This window comes from Mauremys mutica, chromosome 1, assembly GCF_020497125.1.
Source record: "Mauremys mutica isolate MM-2020 ecotype Southern chromosome 1, ASM2049712v1, whole genome shotgun sequence".
NCBI classification, from domain to species: Eukaryota; Metazoa; Chordata; order Testudines; family Geoemydidae; genus Mauremys; species Mauremys mutica.
In genome coordinates, this window is record NC_059072.1 from 162,978,842 (window position 1) to 162,996,384 (window position 17,543).

At 43.8% G+C, this 17,543-nt stretch overlaps 1 protein-coding gene across 4 annotated transcripts; it reads right to left on the reverse strand.

Moving 5' to 3' along the window:
* Positions 1-24: 24 nt before the first annotated feature.
* SLC35A5 (solute carrier family 35 member A5) lies at positions 25-17,531 on the reverse strand. Of its 4 annotated transcripts, none has more exons than XM_045001685.1 (9): positions 17,411-17,531; positions 13,232-13,239; positions 11,859-12,012; positions 10,174-10,272; positions 7,368-7,501; positions 5,193-5,216; positions 2,876-2,943; positions 1,528-2,320; positions 25-268 (listed from the first exon to the last, which is right to left on the reverse strand). In XM_045001685.1, exons 3-9 carry the CDS (start codon positions 11,986-11,988, stop codon positions 200-202), a joined length of 1,317 nt encoding a protein of 438 aa, XP_044857620.1. In that variant the 5' UTR covers positions 11,989-12,012; positions 13,232-13,239; positions 17,411-17,531; the 3' UTR covers positions 25-199. The 4 variants fall into 4 exon arrangements, with proteins under 4 accessions (XP_044857620.1, XP_044857619.1, XP_044857622.1 ...); XM_045001684.1 differs by lacking the exon at positions 13,232-13,239 and adding an exon at positions 16,647-16,654 and having other exon boundaries at positions 11,859-12,013; positions 17,409-17,528; XM_045001687.1 differs by lacking the exons at positions 5,193-5,216; positions 13,232-13,239 and adding an exon at positions 16,647-16,654 and having other exon boundaries at positions 11,859-12,013; positions 17,409-17,528.
* Positions 17,532-17,543: the final 12 nt, after the last annotated feature.

Sequence of the window (17,543 nt, forward strand, 5' to 3'; positions counted from 1 at the left end):
AAACCTGGACACACCCTATTCTGATCTCGGAGCTGTGTTTTATTTGCACAACTTAAACACAATACAAATCCTCTGGAATCACAAAACCATCCAAACAGTTTTAACTGTTGCACTTAGAAAAAAGACTATCCCATAGTTTAAAAAGATACCAACGCTGTTCTCTTGGAGAATACCCAGCACTCAGTTGCACAAGCTCATGCTAGAAGGCATCTTCATCTGTATCAATGTCACTGTTTGCTTTGGTCAGTCTCTCAAGTTCCTCTCCATCCTACAGGAGCCGAAAAATGGAGGGGAAGAAGATAGTAACAGCATTAGCAAATTTTCTTCTTGTTAGTAATACTTACCCTGAAGCAGTCCAGTGACAACTGCAAAATCAAGGACCTGTACTTACAAGCTTTTGTACTGGGACACTAAGATCCTTGTTTAAGATACAACATACATAGCTGTTCCTGAAGGACAGTCCCTAGATATTTTTTATAGCTAAATATTTACCATTTTTCCATGGTGTCCTTCCTGAAATCTTTCCAATTGCACTGTATTCAATTAATAGATGTGTCCCTTCCTATGTTGGCAAATACATAGGTGCTGAGTAACTTGTACTGTAGCTAATTAATTACATCTGCTGAAACATGCAGTGATTGATTTTACAAATGCGTGACTATATATTATTTACTGTTAAATATCACTCTGCAATAGCACTGTGCAGAATTCCAAGAAAACATCGACCCTCCTCTTTCTGGGATAAATGAAGTTTCCCAAGACTAAATGCAGACGGTGCCCTCTGCTGCTCACAGGCCATAAATATACTATCAATACTGCAGACTTATTTCTCAGTTCACCTGAATGTGAAGTCTGGGAGCAAGCCGCTTCCCCAAAGATTTTCCTAGATTCTAAGCCTCTGGATCTTCGTTCATAGAAGAGCAGAAATTATAGCAGGAGGCTGCAGGAACTGATTCATGAGGAAGGGGCAATTACCATGTTGAAAATCTTACATTAAAAATATCCTTACCTGCGTTTCTTAAAAAAAAAAAAAATTACCTAAATTTCTTAACATCTTAAACTGTTAAAGCTGAAAAAAAAATATCTAATTTAGTTTCCTCCCATTTATGCTGTATGTTTGCTTTCTGCATTTAGCTGAACCTGGGCTATGAAAATAGACTAGTCAGTTTTCCTTGTTTATAATCAGCTCCCCAGTATAATGCTGGGATATTTGGGTCTGATGGGGTATTTGGCTGCAAATGCTAAAAGAATGTTTAAGCTGAGATGGCTGAAGGATCATCTGAGGTCAGAGCAGAGAGGTAAAGCTTCAGCCAGGCATCAGGAAACAAGAGGAAGCTACACATAGACGTATGGAGCTAAAACAAAGAGTGATTTACAAGCCTGAGACTGATCTTGTATCATTTAAATGAAAGTGACAATTTGGTTGAATTATGAGTCCAGCCACGTGTGTGGTGAACTCTAAATGGTCAACTGGGTAAACAGTCTGTGAGAAAGGGAGTCAGAGATGCAAGCATTTCAAAGCCTTACCCCGCTGGATCGCTCCCAGATCTCACCGAGGAATTTGTTCCTCTCCTGCTGAGTGGCATATTCCAGGCCTTGATGTTTGCTGGCATTGTAGATAAATATGGAAAGAAGCACCACAGGTGCTTCCAAGAAGAAGTCCAGAGAAGGCTTGAAGTCAAAGATGACAATGGACACAATGGTGATGATCACAGTGGTGATCTGCGCAGTCAGGACGTGGAACATGTTGTCTCGGAACTTCAGAATGAAGGCCACGGACAGCCCCAGGAAGGCAGTGACAAAAATGAGAGCTACAGAGAACACATTGTGGCCATAAAAGAAGCCGCAGTACTCTATCTGCCAACGGTTCTCAGAGCGCAGGCCCAGCATCAGCCCATTGAACAGCACCCCGAAGACATATAGCTTGCTATTCTGCACAAATATACTTTCATTGAGCTGGTCCCCTTCCTTCAGGATCTTTTCATTATAGATGTTGGCCAAAGCGGAGATGAAACACTGCACTATTATCAGCAGATGGCCCAAACCGAGGCGGAGAGGCTTCAATGCTCCTGCAGTGGTAGCAGTGACATTCCACTTGAAGCTGGGAAAGAACCCTGTTTCTGTACAGTTGTCTCCTCCCCAGCACTCTTCCTCTGGCCTGGTGTACTGAAGGCAGCGATTAGATGAGCTGAAAAACATGTCATGATGAAACCCATGTGTGGCCAAGCTGTGCTGATTGCTTCCAGTCCCTGCAGTCAGAGCTATGATGGACAGGAACAAAATCAGTAGAGATGCCCACTGCACCCAGGAGAGCTGCCGTCTGTGTGGAGACAAAAAACCCAAAACTTTTAGAGTACAGGGACAGGTGTTCAGCATTTTCAAAACAAATGACACGTGGCACGGAGAAACCTCCATGCCACAGGCAAACCCAGAGAGAGAGCATGAAATCTCAGCTCCATTGAGCAGATAAAATTCCTATTAACTTCTATGGGGTGAGGATTTCCCTAGAGCTTCATCTCAGACCCCAAAGAGGCAGTGTGCTCAAGCGCCTCCCCAGCTGCCTACAAGGAGCCAGGGGAGTTCCTGCATGACTCACAATAGAGACAAAATGACAATACAATACAATTATGATTCTGTTTATCCATTACAGAAGAATGAAGGACTGAGACAAATTTGCTGAAATTTAAACTTGTGATTCCAACTAAGCTAAGTATTTCATACCTAGTGTAACAGTTAAACCACTAAGCCATTATTCGTGCTTGTATGCCAAAGACTACAGAAAATACAGAGTATTAAAAATATTATAGCCCTCATGTGGCGAGAAAGAATCCAGCATAACTTCCCCAATGTTTTATTTGCTTTCATAGCTACTTACTTTAGCACTATCCTGAATAGGAGCGCTGTTGTTATAATGATAAAATTTGAGAATAATACAGCCATGGCCTAGAAAAAGAGGACAGGGAAAAAATTACAATCCAGACAGAATCTGACCAACAAAAATCAACTCACAGTGTTCATCTATCAGAAGACCCCACAGCAAAAAGTGATCATATTGGGACAGACCTTACACTCAGGGTGAAATTCACTCTTGCACAGAGGAACCATACAAGATCCTAAATGCCAGTTCCACATTAATGGCTTAAGTGGTACACAGAATCTTGCCAGGGTTTTCTGCAATGGGGCAGATTTCATCCCGGGCTAACCAGAGTTGGAAAAACGTCCACTGACTTCAGTGAGCACTAGATCAAGCACTTTGGGCCAATATATATATATTTTTTTAAATCAGCCACGAGTTAGAATTTTAATACATAGAATATTTAGTCATTTCAATTGTGGCGTGCGTTCACTTTTTTTTTTTTTTGCTGTTGTAGTAAGATGAGGCACTGAAATATAAACTCTTGTGTCAGAGGCCTAGTCTGAGGCCTGAAGCCTGAACTAAAGTACTTCCAGAGGCAGGCCTCACTCACAGAAGCTGGCGAGAAGAGGGTTGTTAGAAGCAGGTGCATTCACACACATAAGTGCTAAAAAGAGGAACTTGTGCCAAGATGGCACCTGGACAGCCCGATACAAGGACACTCCATAGGCATAACAAGGAACAGGCAGGTGCATCTTAAAGACAGGACAGCATGATGGATAGATCTGTTTGTCTGGAACAACATGATCAAAGGGGAGACAGCACCCTAATGAACCAAGAAGCTGTACCTCAATACGTCAGTAGGGATGAGTAATCTGTCCTGTAACTGTATAAAAGTAGGTCCCGGATTTGTGCATCTTTGTACAGCCTAGAGTGCAGTGGAGTGTCCTGCCACTGACTGAGCTGTGTCCATTGCCAGGGGGCACAAATTCGTACTATGTCCTGTAGAGTTTATAGGAAACTATTACTGTGCTTCGTTTGACAATAAACCCGGCTGGGGTTCCTTCATACCTTACTAGAGTCTGATCATTGGGGGTTCTCTTAGGGTTTGCTGTGCCAGCTATCTACGCAGAGCCGGAGCAGCACACAGAGGAAACACGCGTGCAGCCGACTTATCATCGAACAAGAGCAGAGCACCACACCGGTAGCTATTGATAACAGCTGTTTGTACTCTGATGTTTGAGCATTATTACAATCTCAGGAGTGCGCATGAAAACAGACGTATAAATCACAGTTCTGCTCTGGAAAGTGACTGTGTAAAAATGGCTCCTTCCTAATCCTATTGTCTGAGTATAAGTCAGATCTACTGATTTTACTAAAAGAAAGGAAAAAAAAGCACGGAGTGCCTGCTATCTTTTACTCTGGCTAGCTGTGCATAACCAATACAGCTCCTGGAGTCTATTCTGGCTCACTCATCAACAGAATTGTCAACTAAGTAACAATTACAAGACTAAGACTGTCTACACTGGCATCTGAACGGCAAAACTTTTGTCTTTCAGAAGTGTTTAAAAAACACCTCCCCCAAAAGACAAAAGTTTAGTGTTGCTAAAAGCTGCATAGTGTAGACATAGCCTAATGCTGTCGCACAGATGTAACAGCATAATTTGAAGAGAACGGGTCTGCAGAAGTTTAACTGAAGGAAGAATTTGGTCTGCAAAATCTTCATTATTTGTGATAATGCATGGAAGGAAAGAACCCAGGGCAAGCTTGCAGCAGCATTAATTAAAACAACAACACTGTTTTATTTGGGAAATGGGAACAAATTTGATTTGGATACTTCATAAACAATGGCATTTTTCAGAGCAGAACCACACTTTAAAAAGTCTTAAGAGTCAGAAGAGTCTCAATTCAGATTCCCACGGGGATTTTCTATTACCCTAACCATGTCCTCAAAGTCATTCCAGGCTGTCTTAGCTAGGAAGTAGTGGGTTCCCATTAATATGTCTGGCATGCCATGACCACCGTCGTTAAACATGAACTGCCAAGCAAAATTCAAAACTGAATTACTGCCCTCACCAACCAGGTTAAGGGATCATTGAAGACATCTGAGAATGCATCATTTATAGTACATCATTGGCACCAGAGGAGCCAGTGGTCATATGAGACTTGTAGTATCTTATGTCCCAGAACAATGTTTTTCTGGTGCAACCCTAATGAATCCCGAACAGAAACAGAGGTTAAAAGTAATTTTTTAAAAATATTTTTCTGTCATATGCCTTTTCTTATCTCACAGCCTGTTTTAACGAAGAGTGATAACACAAATCTGGGTTTAACTTACCTTGAGTCTCCCCCTGCAGTAGACCTTTGTGAAGAAAGATTTCTTCATTACATAATAGATTTTAATCAAATATTTATATAAATAATTTCCATGTTGTGCGTATATTCTGACCTTCATGACTTATGTCTTTAAATTCACAACTCTAACTTTGCATCAATGTTGTCTTGCGTTAACCAGTAAAAAGGGCAGTTCTTTTCCATTATAATCCAATGTATTATTTGCCAAGTAGCAGGTCACATTTTCCAGTACTGTGTTCCCATTTAATCAAAGATACTAAGTGCAATGAATACACACAAGAGGTCAGAGTTAAAGTTTCCTCTGATTTTCTTGACTTGTGAAATTAAAGCCTCATTTTTTAAAACTGTTACTGGACCATTAAGCATAAAATTTCCTTAGTTCTGCTTTTAAGAGTAAGAAAAATATTTGACTGAATAGGTGAATCCAGAACTGACAGAGGAGGTTCTTCAAGAGATGGACTAGCAGATACAGGGATGGCTACACAATTGAAATGAGCTCCATTTACATTTTTGTTTTAGCTTTGTGGTCATCAATCAAGTACAAACCAACATTTGTATCATGTCCTGTCTCTAACAGCCTGTGGTGCAATATCTACTGGATACTGTTTTCCAGTATTTATTCACAGATGTCCCAAGGAACAAGATAACGGGGCAGGAATCCGAGCCAAATCTACCAGAGACCACTACACAACACATCAGATAACATCACATAAAATAAAATCTTATTTATAAGTCACATTAAATAATTAAGAACAGCCACTGCTCCAAGCATAGACCCCTCGGTATTTCAGGCAGTCACTCATTCAAGTACTAATTAGACCCATATCTACTTAGTTTTTAAAATCACATGAGACAAGGCTTACATGCATTTTCTTTCATGCAACTAGCTACTGTCTCTTCAATTGCAGTTTACCAAGCCTTCCAGAATTTATTCAGCCCAGGATGCACTTAAATATCTGAAATGTTATTATTCATTCTTGTTTTTCCATTATAGCGCTACAATTTAATAAACTTCTATGAAATATACCAGATCGAACGTTAAAGACAAAGAATTATATAAAGGGTTTTGAACAGCGTTCGCTCTAGGGGAAGAAATACAAATTACTAGTGTGTGTACAAGCTTGCTGAAGGATCTTTATAAAAGATCCCCTCAACCAAAAGCCAAATTGCTTATTTAAGAAAATGACAGCATGTGGATGTAATCTTTCAAACATTAGATCCTGTAATTATTCAGGGCATTATAATACCTGTGCTCACCTTTCAAAAGCTAATAAAACAGTGCATATGTTGTTTTAAATCACCCAGACTTCCCCCCCCCTAAAACCAGATGTTTGTAAATCAGGCAAATGCAACAGTCCTGTTGACTACATGCTGTCCATGCCAGAAATTTGAGCCTTAAAGGACAAATTTTTGAGACAGCCTGAGAGTGAAAATAAAGATTTAGATTAGGTTTAAATATAGTTTCTCTAATGTCATGATAAATATATTGAGAATTCCCTGTTATTTTATAGTCAACACTAATAAAACTTGAACCAAAAAAACAATAATCCCAGGCTTAAAATGAAGAGAACAGTTTTCTGAACAGTTGTAGATTGATTCCAGGTTCTACGAATAAAAGCAGCAAATGTCTGTCACACTGGATACTAGCTCAGCTCCTGGAGGTAATTAAATGCAAAAAATCAGCATCCACCACTCTCTCCACCTCCCCCTTCCTCTCACTTTTGAGGTTTGATCATAATGGTATCGATGCAGAATAGAAGAAAGCAAAATACAAAAGTGACTGAATGAAGTCATTCATAGAAAGACATTAATGGTAGGAGCTGTATGGGGGATGGGACTCAAAACCCCACCTTCAAAGCAAACTGAGCTCAAGAAAGGAGGAGGAAGGTCCAAGTCTTGCATCACACTGAAGCCATTCAACGCTACCTCTAAATCAGGAAGGAAGTAGATAATACAGAAAGATTCTCTCTCAACTGGAAGCTACAAAACAGGATCTGATGGGCAGGTGGATGGAAGGGATTAATAGAAACGGTCCTTGTGTACAAGGCAGCCTTAGACAGATCAAATGCAGGGCCATGAAACCCCAACTAGCAAACCTCCAACAAGAGAGAGACTTGCATCATTTCAATGCTATTTTAGTTGGTCTGTGTGTACTTACGGGTTGGAGGTAGGACAATACATAGAAAACAATCAGGTTATCCAAAAAGTACAGAAAGGCCGGAATTGACCACTTCATGTAGTTACAAAACTCCCTCCATGAGGTGCATCCAAAGTCACTATATGAACGTCCCTCTAAAAGAAAAGGAAAAAAATCAGTGAGTAAAATGAACTTGATTAGAATGATGAAAATCTGTGTAAAAAGACTTTCCATGTTAATGGAAGTGTGTTTTAATCCCCATCTGACAGCAATTGCTTTTTTTGTTTGTTTTAAAGCAAATGTAGCATTTGATGAATGGTGTCAGAATGACAGCACTGGAGACCTTCATCTTCCATTAATCCACAGGAGATACACAACACAAGCAGAGGCAGCAATAGCTTCCCTATATTCTTGTCAATCTGCCTTAACTGAGCACCTAAAGCAACAACCTCTAAGGAGAGGAGTTCAATCTCAACTGTCATTTGGTCTTCTGCCTCCGCAAAAAGACCATCAGCAAGGCTGGTGGTCCTTTTGCACAATACTCACTAGGAACTAGGATGAGACCACCCATCATTACTGATGTCTAAAGAATGACAGTCAGATAGAAATGACTTCTGCTGACTACTGAGCATGCCTAGATTTGAAACAATAGCCTAGATGTAAGAGACCTGCATATATAGCACCCAAAGTACAGTAGCATTTTACAGACAAAAAAGACAGTCCCTGTTCTCACAGAGCTTACAGTCTAAATGACGATATGACATAAGACAAGACAGTGAGAAAAGGGAGAAGATGCAAGATTACACATGGTTTGTAAGCTCTTTGTGGCAGGGATCACCTTATTGTTCTAGGTTTGTATAGCACCTAGCATGCTGGGATCCTGGTCCATGATGAGGGTACCTACATGCTACGGTAATACAAATACAAAAAGAATAATAATTACATGTGCTTAAATGTTCAGGGGATGTGTGTCTTAAAACATAATGTAATTTTAAATGTGAATAGCATTGAGGGTACGGATGAGAGGAATAGAAGAAAGATGTGTTTAAAGGCTCAAAAGGATAAGGCAAGAGGAAGAAGGTGAAGGGGGAAATTTAGGTGGGAATGGGCTGACTAGTTTCAGCTTCCCTTCAAACTATATTAGATTTGAGGGGAGAAAGTTTGGAAGATAAATGTACCCTTAGGCATTCTCAATCAACAGTCTTTTGAATGTAGGTGTGCGTCATTTCTTCTCCTCAATCTGACTACACTTTATTCCCAAATCAAAGAATTAAATTGCTTAGTACAAGTTTGTAAAGCACTTTAGAATGAGAGGTGCTCTCTCCAGGAAATATACAGAAGGAGCAAAACATCAGTATCAAACATAAGAACATACGTAAGAATGGCCATACTGGGTCAGACCAAAGGTCCATCCAGCCCAGTATCCTGTCTACCAACAGTGGCCAATGCCAGGTGCCCCAGAGGGAGTGGACCTAACAGGCAATGATCAAGTGATCACTCTCCTGCCATCCATCTCCACCCTCTGATAAACAGACGCTAGGGACACCATTCCTTACCCATCCTGGCTAATAGCCATTAATGGACTTAACCTCCAGAATTTATCTAGTTCTCTTTTAAACGCTGTTATAGTCAGAGCCTTCACAACCTCCTCAGGCAAGGAGATCCACAAGTTGACTATGCGCTGTGTGAAGAAGAACTTCCTTTTATTTGTTTTAAACCTGCTGCCCATTAATTTCATTTGGTGGCCCCTAGTTCTTATATTATGGGAACAAGTAAATAACTTTTCCTTATTCACTTTCTCCACACCACTCATGATTTTATATACACCTCTATCGTATCCCCCCTTAGTCTTCTCTTTTCCAAGATGCAAAGTCCTAGCCTCTTTAATCTCTCCTCATATGGGACCCATTCCAAACCCCTAATCATTTTAGTTGCCCTTCTCTGAACCTTTTCTGATGACAGTACATCTTTTTTGAGATGAGACCACCATATCCGTATGCAGTATTCAAGACGTGGGCGTAGCATGGATTTATATAAGGGCAATAAGATATTCTGTCTTATTCTCTATCCCTTTTTTTTTTAATGATTCCTAACATCCTGTTTGCTTTTTTGACTGCCGCTGCACACTGCGTGGAAGTCTTCAGAGAACTATTTCAAAATAAATCACTTAAAAAAGGTATAGTGTATACCTTCTAAAAATGAAACCTACATCTGAGTTGTTGGTTATAACCTTAATACGCATTATTCACAAGAATGCACTTTTATGTAGAAATACATGATTAAATTGAGTCTTCCTGATTTGATTTAAATCAAACCCAACCTGGTATGGGTATGTCTACACTACAGAGACTATACCAGCATAGTCCCGTAGCGCAGACACAGTCTACGCCAACAGAAGGGGTTTTTCTGTTAGCATACAAATACCACCTCCACAAATAATGTCGGCTACACTGATAGAAGCATTGTCAACATAACTGAGTCTACAGTGGGGTCTATGCCAAAATAAATTCCATGTGTAGATCAAGCCTACAGCTTGAGTTTGTCAGCTGCTAACACAATCATTCTGTGTTGCTTATACAATTACTCTGTACAATTTCACAGTGTAGCCTCTGTCACTCAAGCTACACTAACTCAAGAGGAGTTAATCGAGTGCAGAGTGCAACTCAAGTTAACTCTCAGTGAAGATACTGTCCCCATTACCACTGCAAATAGGCTCAACCATGGTACACCACGCGTATAGTACAATCATTGTACATTAAATCCATCTGCTTTTGTATGATGGATTCAAAAGTATAAGGTGAACAGATTTTTAGCCATATGAACTTACCTTTTGTTGTTATCCAGAGTGCCACTGTCATACATAGCACCAGTTTAACTAGCTCAGAGCACACATTCACAGTTGCAGGAAGGTAATCGTATTTGTTATCTGTGAAATTCAGCAAAATTATTATAGCAAATAAACACTCTTACTCATCCAACTTTTCCAATCGCATTTAGAGCAACAGAAAGAGCACAACGATTCCATGATAATCGCTTAAACACATCCATTAAAAAGTTTTGACCAGGTCCCATAAACAATGCACACTTTGTAAATTAAGGTTATGTTCATGAATTTAATTATAAATACTCCATATTTTCAATGGCACAGAACTTCTTGAACGTTTCACTTTCCAGGCTGTTTTCCATGCTTAGTCTCAAGCTCACAAGCTTGAATTCTTCAGGAAAGGCTGAGTACAATTAGTTCAGCCATTATAGAGTGCTACTGAAAGATGAAAAATCATACTTTCCCAATTTAATTAAATTTGAGCTTTTTTGTTGTTGTTGTTGCTCACACAAAACAAAACCAACAATTTTACAAGTTTGAGGTTGTTAAGTTGGCTAACCCTTCTTCAAGGATTAGGCCCTTTCATTGTTAGCCAGGATTATTGTAAGTATTTAAAATCTGTTTCACACATACTCTTTATCAGTTTTTACTAAAGTAAGCAGCCACAATACTATATAATAACAGAAGGCCTGATCCTGAAAGACTGACTTCCGTGGGAGCTGAGGGCATAGCACCTTCCAATATCGGGCACATCAGGGCTAAATAGAAGGTTTTCAGCATAGAAAAAACTCTCTTTGCTGACAGATTCCAATGCACAACAACAACAACTAGGTCTTATATCACTCTTGTCATCAGTAGATCTGAAAGAGCTTTAAATGAAAGAGGTGCCATACCCCCATTTTACAGATGGGAAAACAGAGGCACAGACTTGCCCAAGGTTACCCAGCAGGCCAGCAGCAGAATGAGGAATAGAATCCAGGTCTCCCGAGTCCAGTGCTCTATCCACTAGACCAGGGGTTCTCATAATTTTTTTGGTGGCCTCAGAGCATGAGAAGGTAGGTACAGAGGCAGCAGGGGCCAGTGGTGATGGGCACTGGGAGAGGCAGCAGGGAGCAGAGGTGATGGGGGGGGGGGGATGAGCTTGGGCTCAGAGCCCATCACCACACAGCCAGGGAATGGAGCCCGAAGCCTCACACCCAGGGGACAGAGCCTGAAGCCCCGTGGCTGAAGCCTACCACTCGAGGACTGAAGCCCAGTCCCACTGCCCCTGGGAAGGTGGGGAACTCACTGGCTGCCTGTTCCTCCAGCTTGTCTCTCTCCAGAGGGAGGGAGGGCCCAATCACTTCTGGTGGCCCCTGGGGAGAGGTCGCTGCTTTTCGCCTGCCCTGCCCCCCACAATCACCACCCAGGAGGCTGTGGCGACAAGAAAAGCCCTTGGTGGCTGCATCTGGGAAACACTATGCTAGACCACACTGCTCCCCCAGAAACAGATTCTGTATTAAAACATTTATTCTCCTAACAAACCTGTCGGTGAAACGCAAGGATAAACATACTAGGTTTGATGTCCCATTCGAGCAGTAAATATATTTGCAATAGAGTGGTTTAATTTCAGCATCTACATTGTTTTACCCCAAATGGAAAACAAATTTCTGCAGGTAATGCATTATATATTAAACATCCTACCTTACCTTCGTTGGCAGAATATTTCATCAGGAGAATACGACTTGAACCCAAGGTAACAAATGCTCCTCCTAGCAGGAACGTGTACAAGGCTGACTTGGAGCACCATAAAGACGGGCTGCAGCACTTGGTCTCCATTCTGCTGCCTGGCTGGCAATGCCCTTTGGACAACAAAATGAAAATACCTTGTATACGTATTTTCAGACACTGATAACAGATATCTAACCACACATGATTTTATTGCTTTCTGGAGCCCTACCATAGTTTCATTCTATTGCTGCTTTGGAAAAATCTCTGAGCAGCAGCAAAAGAGATACACAACATGCACTGAATGCTCCAGTGGAAGACCCAAAAAAGCAATGCTGGGAGAGGGATGTATGTGTACAATGCTGAATAACTACTGGGTTTAAACAAATGTCATATTCTTGGTATCTATCTATTATTCTATGACTTCTCACATTTTAAAAAACAATCTTGTTCCTACTGTTGGCAATTTGCTAAGTCTCATGTGCTGAAACAGGATCTCATTCATTTCCATAGAGTCCAACTATAGTAGTCCAAACCCGAGTCTTACTAAACAGCATATATTAACATGATCAAGACTTACGTTTACTTTAATTTAGTTACCTGAAGCACCGAAATTAGGAAATGAGAATGCAAACAGAAACCCTCTCCTGTTTCTTATTGGTGCTGCTAAGATAAAGAGCAGAAGCCCCAAACTTTGTTTCACTAAGGGCTGGTTTACACTATGAGGTTAGGTAGAATTTAGCCGCCTTAGGTCTATTTTATAAGCAATGCGGCTACACAACCAACTCCGTTCCGTCGACCTAAAGGGCTCTTAAAATCAACTGCTGTACTCCTCCCTGACGAGGGGAGTAGCGCTAAAATCAACTTTCTTGGGTCAAATTTGGGGTAGTGCAGATGCAGTGTTGTGCAATTAGATGGTATTGGCCTCCAGGATCTATCCCAAAGTGTTCCAATGTGATCGCTCTTGACAGCACTTTCAACTTTGATGCACTAGCCAGGTAGACAGGAAAACCCCCGGGGAACTTTCGAATTTCATTTCCTGTTTGCTCAGCATGGCAAGCTCAGCAGCACAGGTGACCAGAATTGCAAATGAGCTCCAGCATGGAGCGAACGGGAGACACTGGATCTGATTGCTGTATGGGGAGAAGAATCTGTGCAGGCAGAACTCCGATCAAAAAGAAGAAATGCTTTATATATATAAAGCACACACACACATATACACACATACACACACACACACACAAAAGCATATATCTCAAAATCGCACAGGACATGGTGGAGAGAGGCTATACCAGGGACATACAACAGTGCCATATGAAAGTTAAGGAGCTCAGGTAAGCCTACTACAAGACAAAGGCGGCAAACGGTCGCTCCAGATCAGAGCTCCATACATGTCACTTCTGTGATCAGCTGCATGCCATTCTAGGGGGGACTCTACCAGTACCCCACCACTGTCCGTGAACATCTGCAAGGGGGGAGTCTCATGCAACACAGAGGAGGATTTTGTGGATAAGGAGGAGGAGGAGAATGCGCAGCAGGCAAGCAGAAAATCCGTTCTCCCCGGCAGCCAGGAACTTTTCATCACCCTGGATCCAATACCCTCCTAATGCAGGTTCCCAGACCCTGAAGGTGGAGAAGGCACCTCTGGTGAATGCACATTTGTAACTACACTACAGGGGTTAAAAGCAATTGTGTTTAATGTTTGATTTGCCCTGTAGAATTGGGATGCATTCATGGCCAATACAGCTACTGGAAAAGTCTAACATGTCTGGGGATGGAGCAGGAATACTCCAGGGACATCTCCATGAAGCTCTCCTGGAGGTATTCTGAAAGCCTTTGCAGGTTTCTGGGGAGGGCTGCCTTATTCCGTCCTCCACAGTAGGACACTTTACCACACCAAGCCAGTAGCAAGTAGTCTGGAATCACTGCAGCACAAAGCATGGCAGCGAATGGTCCTGGGTTTTGGTCGCATTCATGCAACATTTGGTCTTTATCTTTCTGTGTTAGCCTCAGGAAAGTGATATTCATGGTCACCTGGTTGAAATAGGGGAAGTTTTGTAAGGGAACAGTAAAAGGACCCCATTCACGCTGGGCTGTTTGCGCTTGGCTAAAAGGGATCATCCTGGAGAATAGCCACAGGGTGGGGGGAGGGGTGTACTGCACATCCACCCCAAAATCACAGCCCCTCCATTTAAACGGCAAACCCAACTGTCATTGCTTGCTATGGGAAAGGAGGGTACTGCAGTCTGAAACCATTTCCACATGTTATGAAGGCAGAAGAAGCCAACCCCGTGTACCCTTTGGTTTACCATGGCTGCCTGGAAACCGAATTCTGTTGCCCAGTGTGTGATGTGTCACTATACCAGCAGGTGCTCAATAGAAAAGGCAAAATGTGACCTCGTACCTTAAGCACATGTGCTGTCTGCTATGAATTGTTTGATTCACTGTGAGAGTCTCCCTTTTGTTCTCAGAAATGTATCTTCTTAAATTTTACTTTCCCTTTTTATCCCCTATGCAGGTGCAAATGTTTCTATGTTCTCCATATCATCTCTCTCCCTGAGGTTATCGCAGATTAGAAGGTGAAAAAAAATGCACTCGCGATGACATGTTTTCCGAGCTCATGCAATCCTCCCGGACTGATAAGACACAGCTGAATGCATGGAAGCATTCAGTGGCAGAGGCCAGGAAAGCACTGAGTGAGCGTGATGAGAAGAGGCAGGATGCAATGCTGAGGCTAATGGGGGAGCAAACGGACATGCTCAGGTATCTAGTGGAGCTGCAGGAAAGGCAACAAGAGCACAGACCGCTACTGCATCCATTGTATAACTGCCTTCCCTCCTCACCCAGTTCCATATCCTCCTCACCCAGATGTCCAAGAACTCAGAGGGGGAGGCTCCAGTCACCCAGCCACTCCACTCCAGAGGAGGGCCCAAGCAACAGAATGCTGTCATTCAAACAGCTGTGATTTGTAGTGTAGCTCCAATAAGCAATGTGGCCTTGTCCTTCCCACCTCCTCCACCCTACCTGGGCTACCTTGTCAGTGATCTCACTTTTTTTTTTTTAAATAAATAAAGAATACATGGATTCAAAACAATAGAGACTTTATTTCCTTTGCCAGCTGTGGTCGGGGGGTGGAGGGGCAAGGAGGGGCAGGGAAGAGATTGGCTTACAGGGAAGTACATTCAACAAAGGGGGTGGTTTTGCATCTGTAGCCTGGCCAGTCATGAAATTGTTTTTCAAAGCCTCTCTTGATGCGCAGCACTCCTAGCTGTGCTCTTCTAATCGCCCTGGTGTCTGACTGTTCAAAATTGGCCGCCAGGTGATTTGCCTCAACCTCCCACCCTGCCATAAACATCTCCCCCTTACTCTCTCAGATATTATGGAGCACACAGCAAGCTGCAATAACAATAGGAATATTGGTTGCGCTGAGGTTTAACCTAGTCAGCAAACAGCGCCAACAGGCTTTTAAATATCCAAAGGACTTAACTGCACTTGCTCAGCCTATAGTTGAACTGCTCCTTACCACTGTCCAGGCTGCCTGTGTACAGCTTCATGAGCCATGGGAGCAAGAGGTAGGCTGGGTCCCCAAAGATAACTATAGGCATTTCAACATCCCCAACGGTAATTTTCTGGTCTGGGAAGTATGTCCCTTCTTGCACCACTTCGAATAGCCTGGAGTTCCTAAAGATGCGAGCATCACGCACCTTTCCTGACCATCCCACGTTGATGTTGGTGAAACGATCCTTATGATCCACCAGTGTGTGCAGCACCATTGAGAAGTACCCCTTGCGGTATATGTATTGGTTGGCAAGGTGGTCCAGTGCCAAGATAGGGATGTGTTCCATCTATCGCCCCACCAGTTAGGAAACCCACTGCAGCAAAGCCATCCACTATGACCTTCACATTTCCCAGGCTCACTACCCTTACTAGCAGGTTAGTGATTGCCTTGGTTACTTGGATCACAGCAGCCCCCATGGTAGATTTGCCCACTCAAAATTATATCCCAACTGACTGGTAGCAGTCAGATGTTGCAAGCTTCCACAGGGCTATCACCACTCGCTTCCCAACTGTCAGGGCAGGTCTCATCTTGGTATTCCTGTGCTTCAGGGTGGGGGAAAGCAACTCACAAAGTTCCATTAAAGTACCCTTATGTATGCGAAAGTTTGCAGCCACTGGGAATAATCTCATACCTGCAAAACTATGTGGTCCCACCAGTCTGTGCTTGTTTGATGGGCCCAGAATCGACGTTCCACTGTATCAACCTGCCCCACTAGCGCCATGATCTCCCAACTACCACAGCCCATGGTTTCACAAATGTCTGTGTCCATGTCCTCCTCACAATCATCCTCGTGCTGGCGGCTTCTAGCCAAGTACTGCACATACTGCAGAATAATGCACGAGGTGTTTACAATGCTCACAACAGCTGCGCTGAGCTGAGTGGTCTCCATGCTTGCCGCGCTATGCAACCTGCATAGGTAACCCAGGAAAAAAGGCACAGAACGATTGTTTGCTGTTGCTTTTAAGTAGGGAGGGAGGCGCGACTGACAACATGTATCCAAAACCACCTGCAACAATGTTTTTGCTCCATCAGACATTGGGAGCTTAACCCAGAATTCCAGTGGGCAGCGGGGACTGTGGGAACTATAGGATAGCTACCCACAGTGCACCGCTCTGTGCGTCGATGCTACCCACAGTATTGAAGCCGCACTCCACCGACCAGGGCCGGCTCCAGACCCCAGCACGCGCTTGGGGCGGCATTTTGCCCGGAGGGCGGCAGGCGGCTCCGGCGGACCTCCCGCAGGCATGACTGCGGAGGGTCCGCTGGTCCCGTGGCTCCGGGGGACCTCCCGCAGGCACGCCTACTGCGCTTAGTGGGGACATATACAATTGACTGTATAAAACTGATGTATAAAGATTGTGGTCTATAAAACTGACCTAATTTTGTAGCGTAGCCATTAGGGTGACCAGACAGTAAATGTGAAAATCAGGACAGGGGGTGGGAGGTAATAGGAGCCTATATAAGAAAAAGACCCAAAAATCGGGACTGTCCCTATAAAATTGGGACATCTGGTCACCCTAGTAGCCATGCCCTGAGAGCCAAGCTGGCAAACTGCCTGGAGACCGATGGGCTGAATCAAGTGTCGGCACAGAAGAGGCTGCAGGTGCCCGGAAATCGTGGGTACAAAGACGTGGCATGTGCAGCTGCCCGGCCCTTACCCTAGAAAACTGCTCCCGGGGGCCGCCCTGCTGCAGTACAGACGGGAGGGGCCGCCTCTGACGGGGAGCAGCAAGTACCCAGGCAGGGGTGGGGGGTGGGCAGCGCTGGGCACGGGCCGCCCTGGCTAGCGGATGCCCCGACACGCCGCTCCGGGCTGAGGCGGGCGGCGCGCTGCTCCCAGGCCGAGGCGGCTCCGCTCCCCGGGGCTCCCGCGCCGGCCCCACCATCCCGACGCTGCATCGTGGGTCCCTCGGCGCGGGGACAGCGAGCGACACGCGCCCTCCCAGCTCCCAGACCCCGCCCCCAGCTCACCCGGCGGCAGCAGCTCCCCCGTCCGACATCACCACTCGCGCACGCGCAGTGCTAGACAATTAGCGGCCCGCCCCTTGCCGCTTAGTCACGTGTTAGGGGTTGCGCCCCATACAGTCACGTGATTCCTTCCCCATGC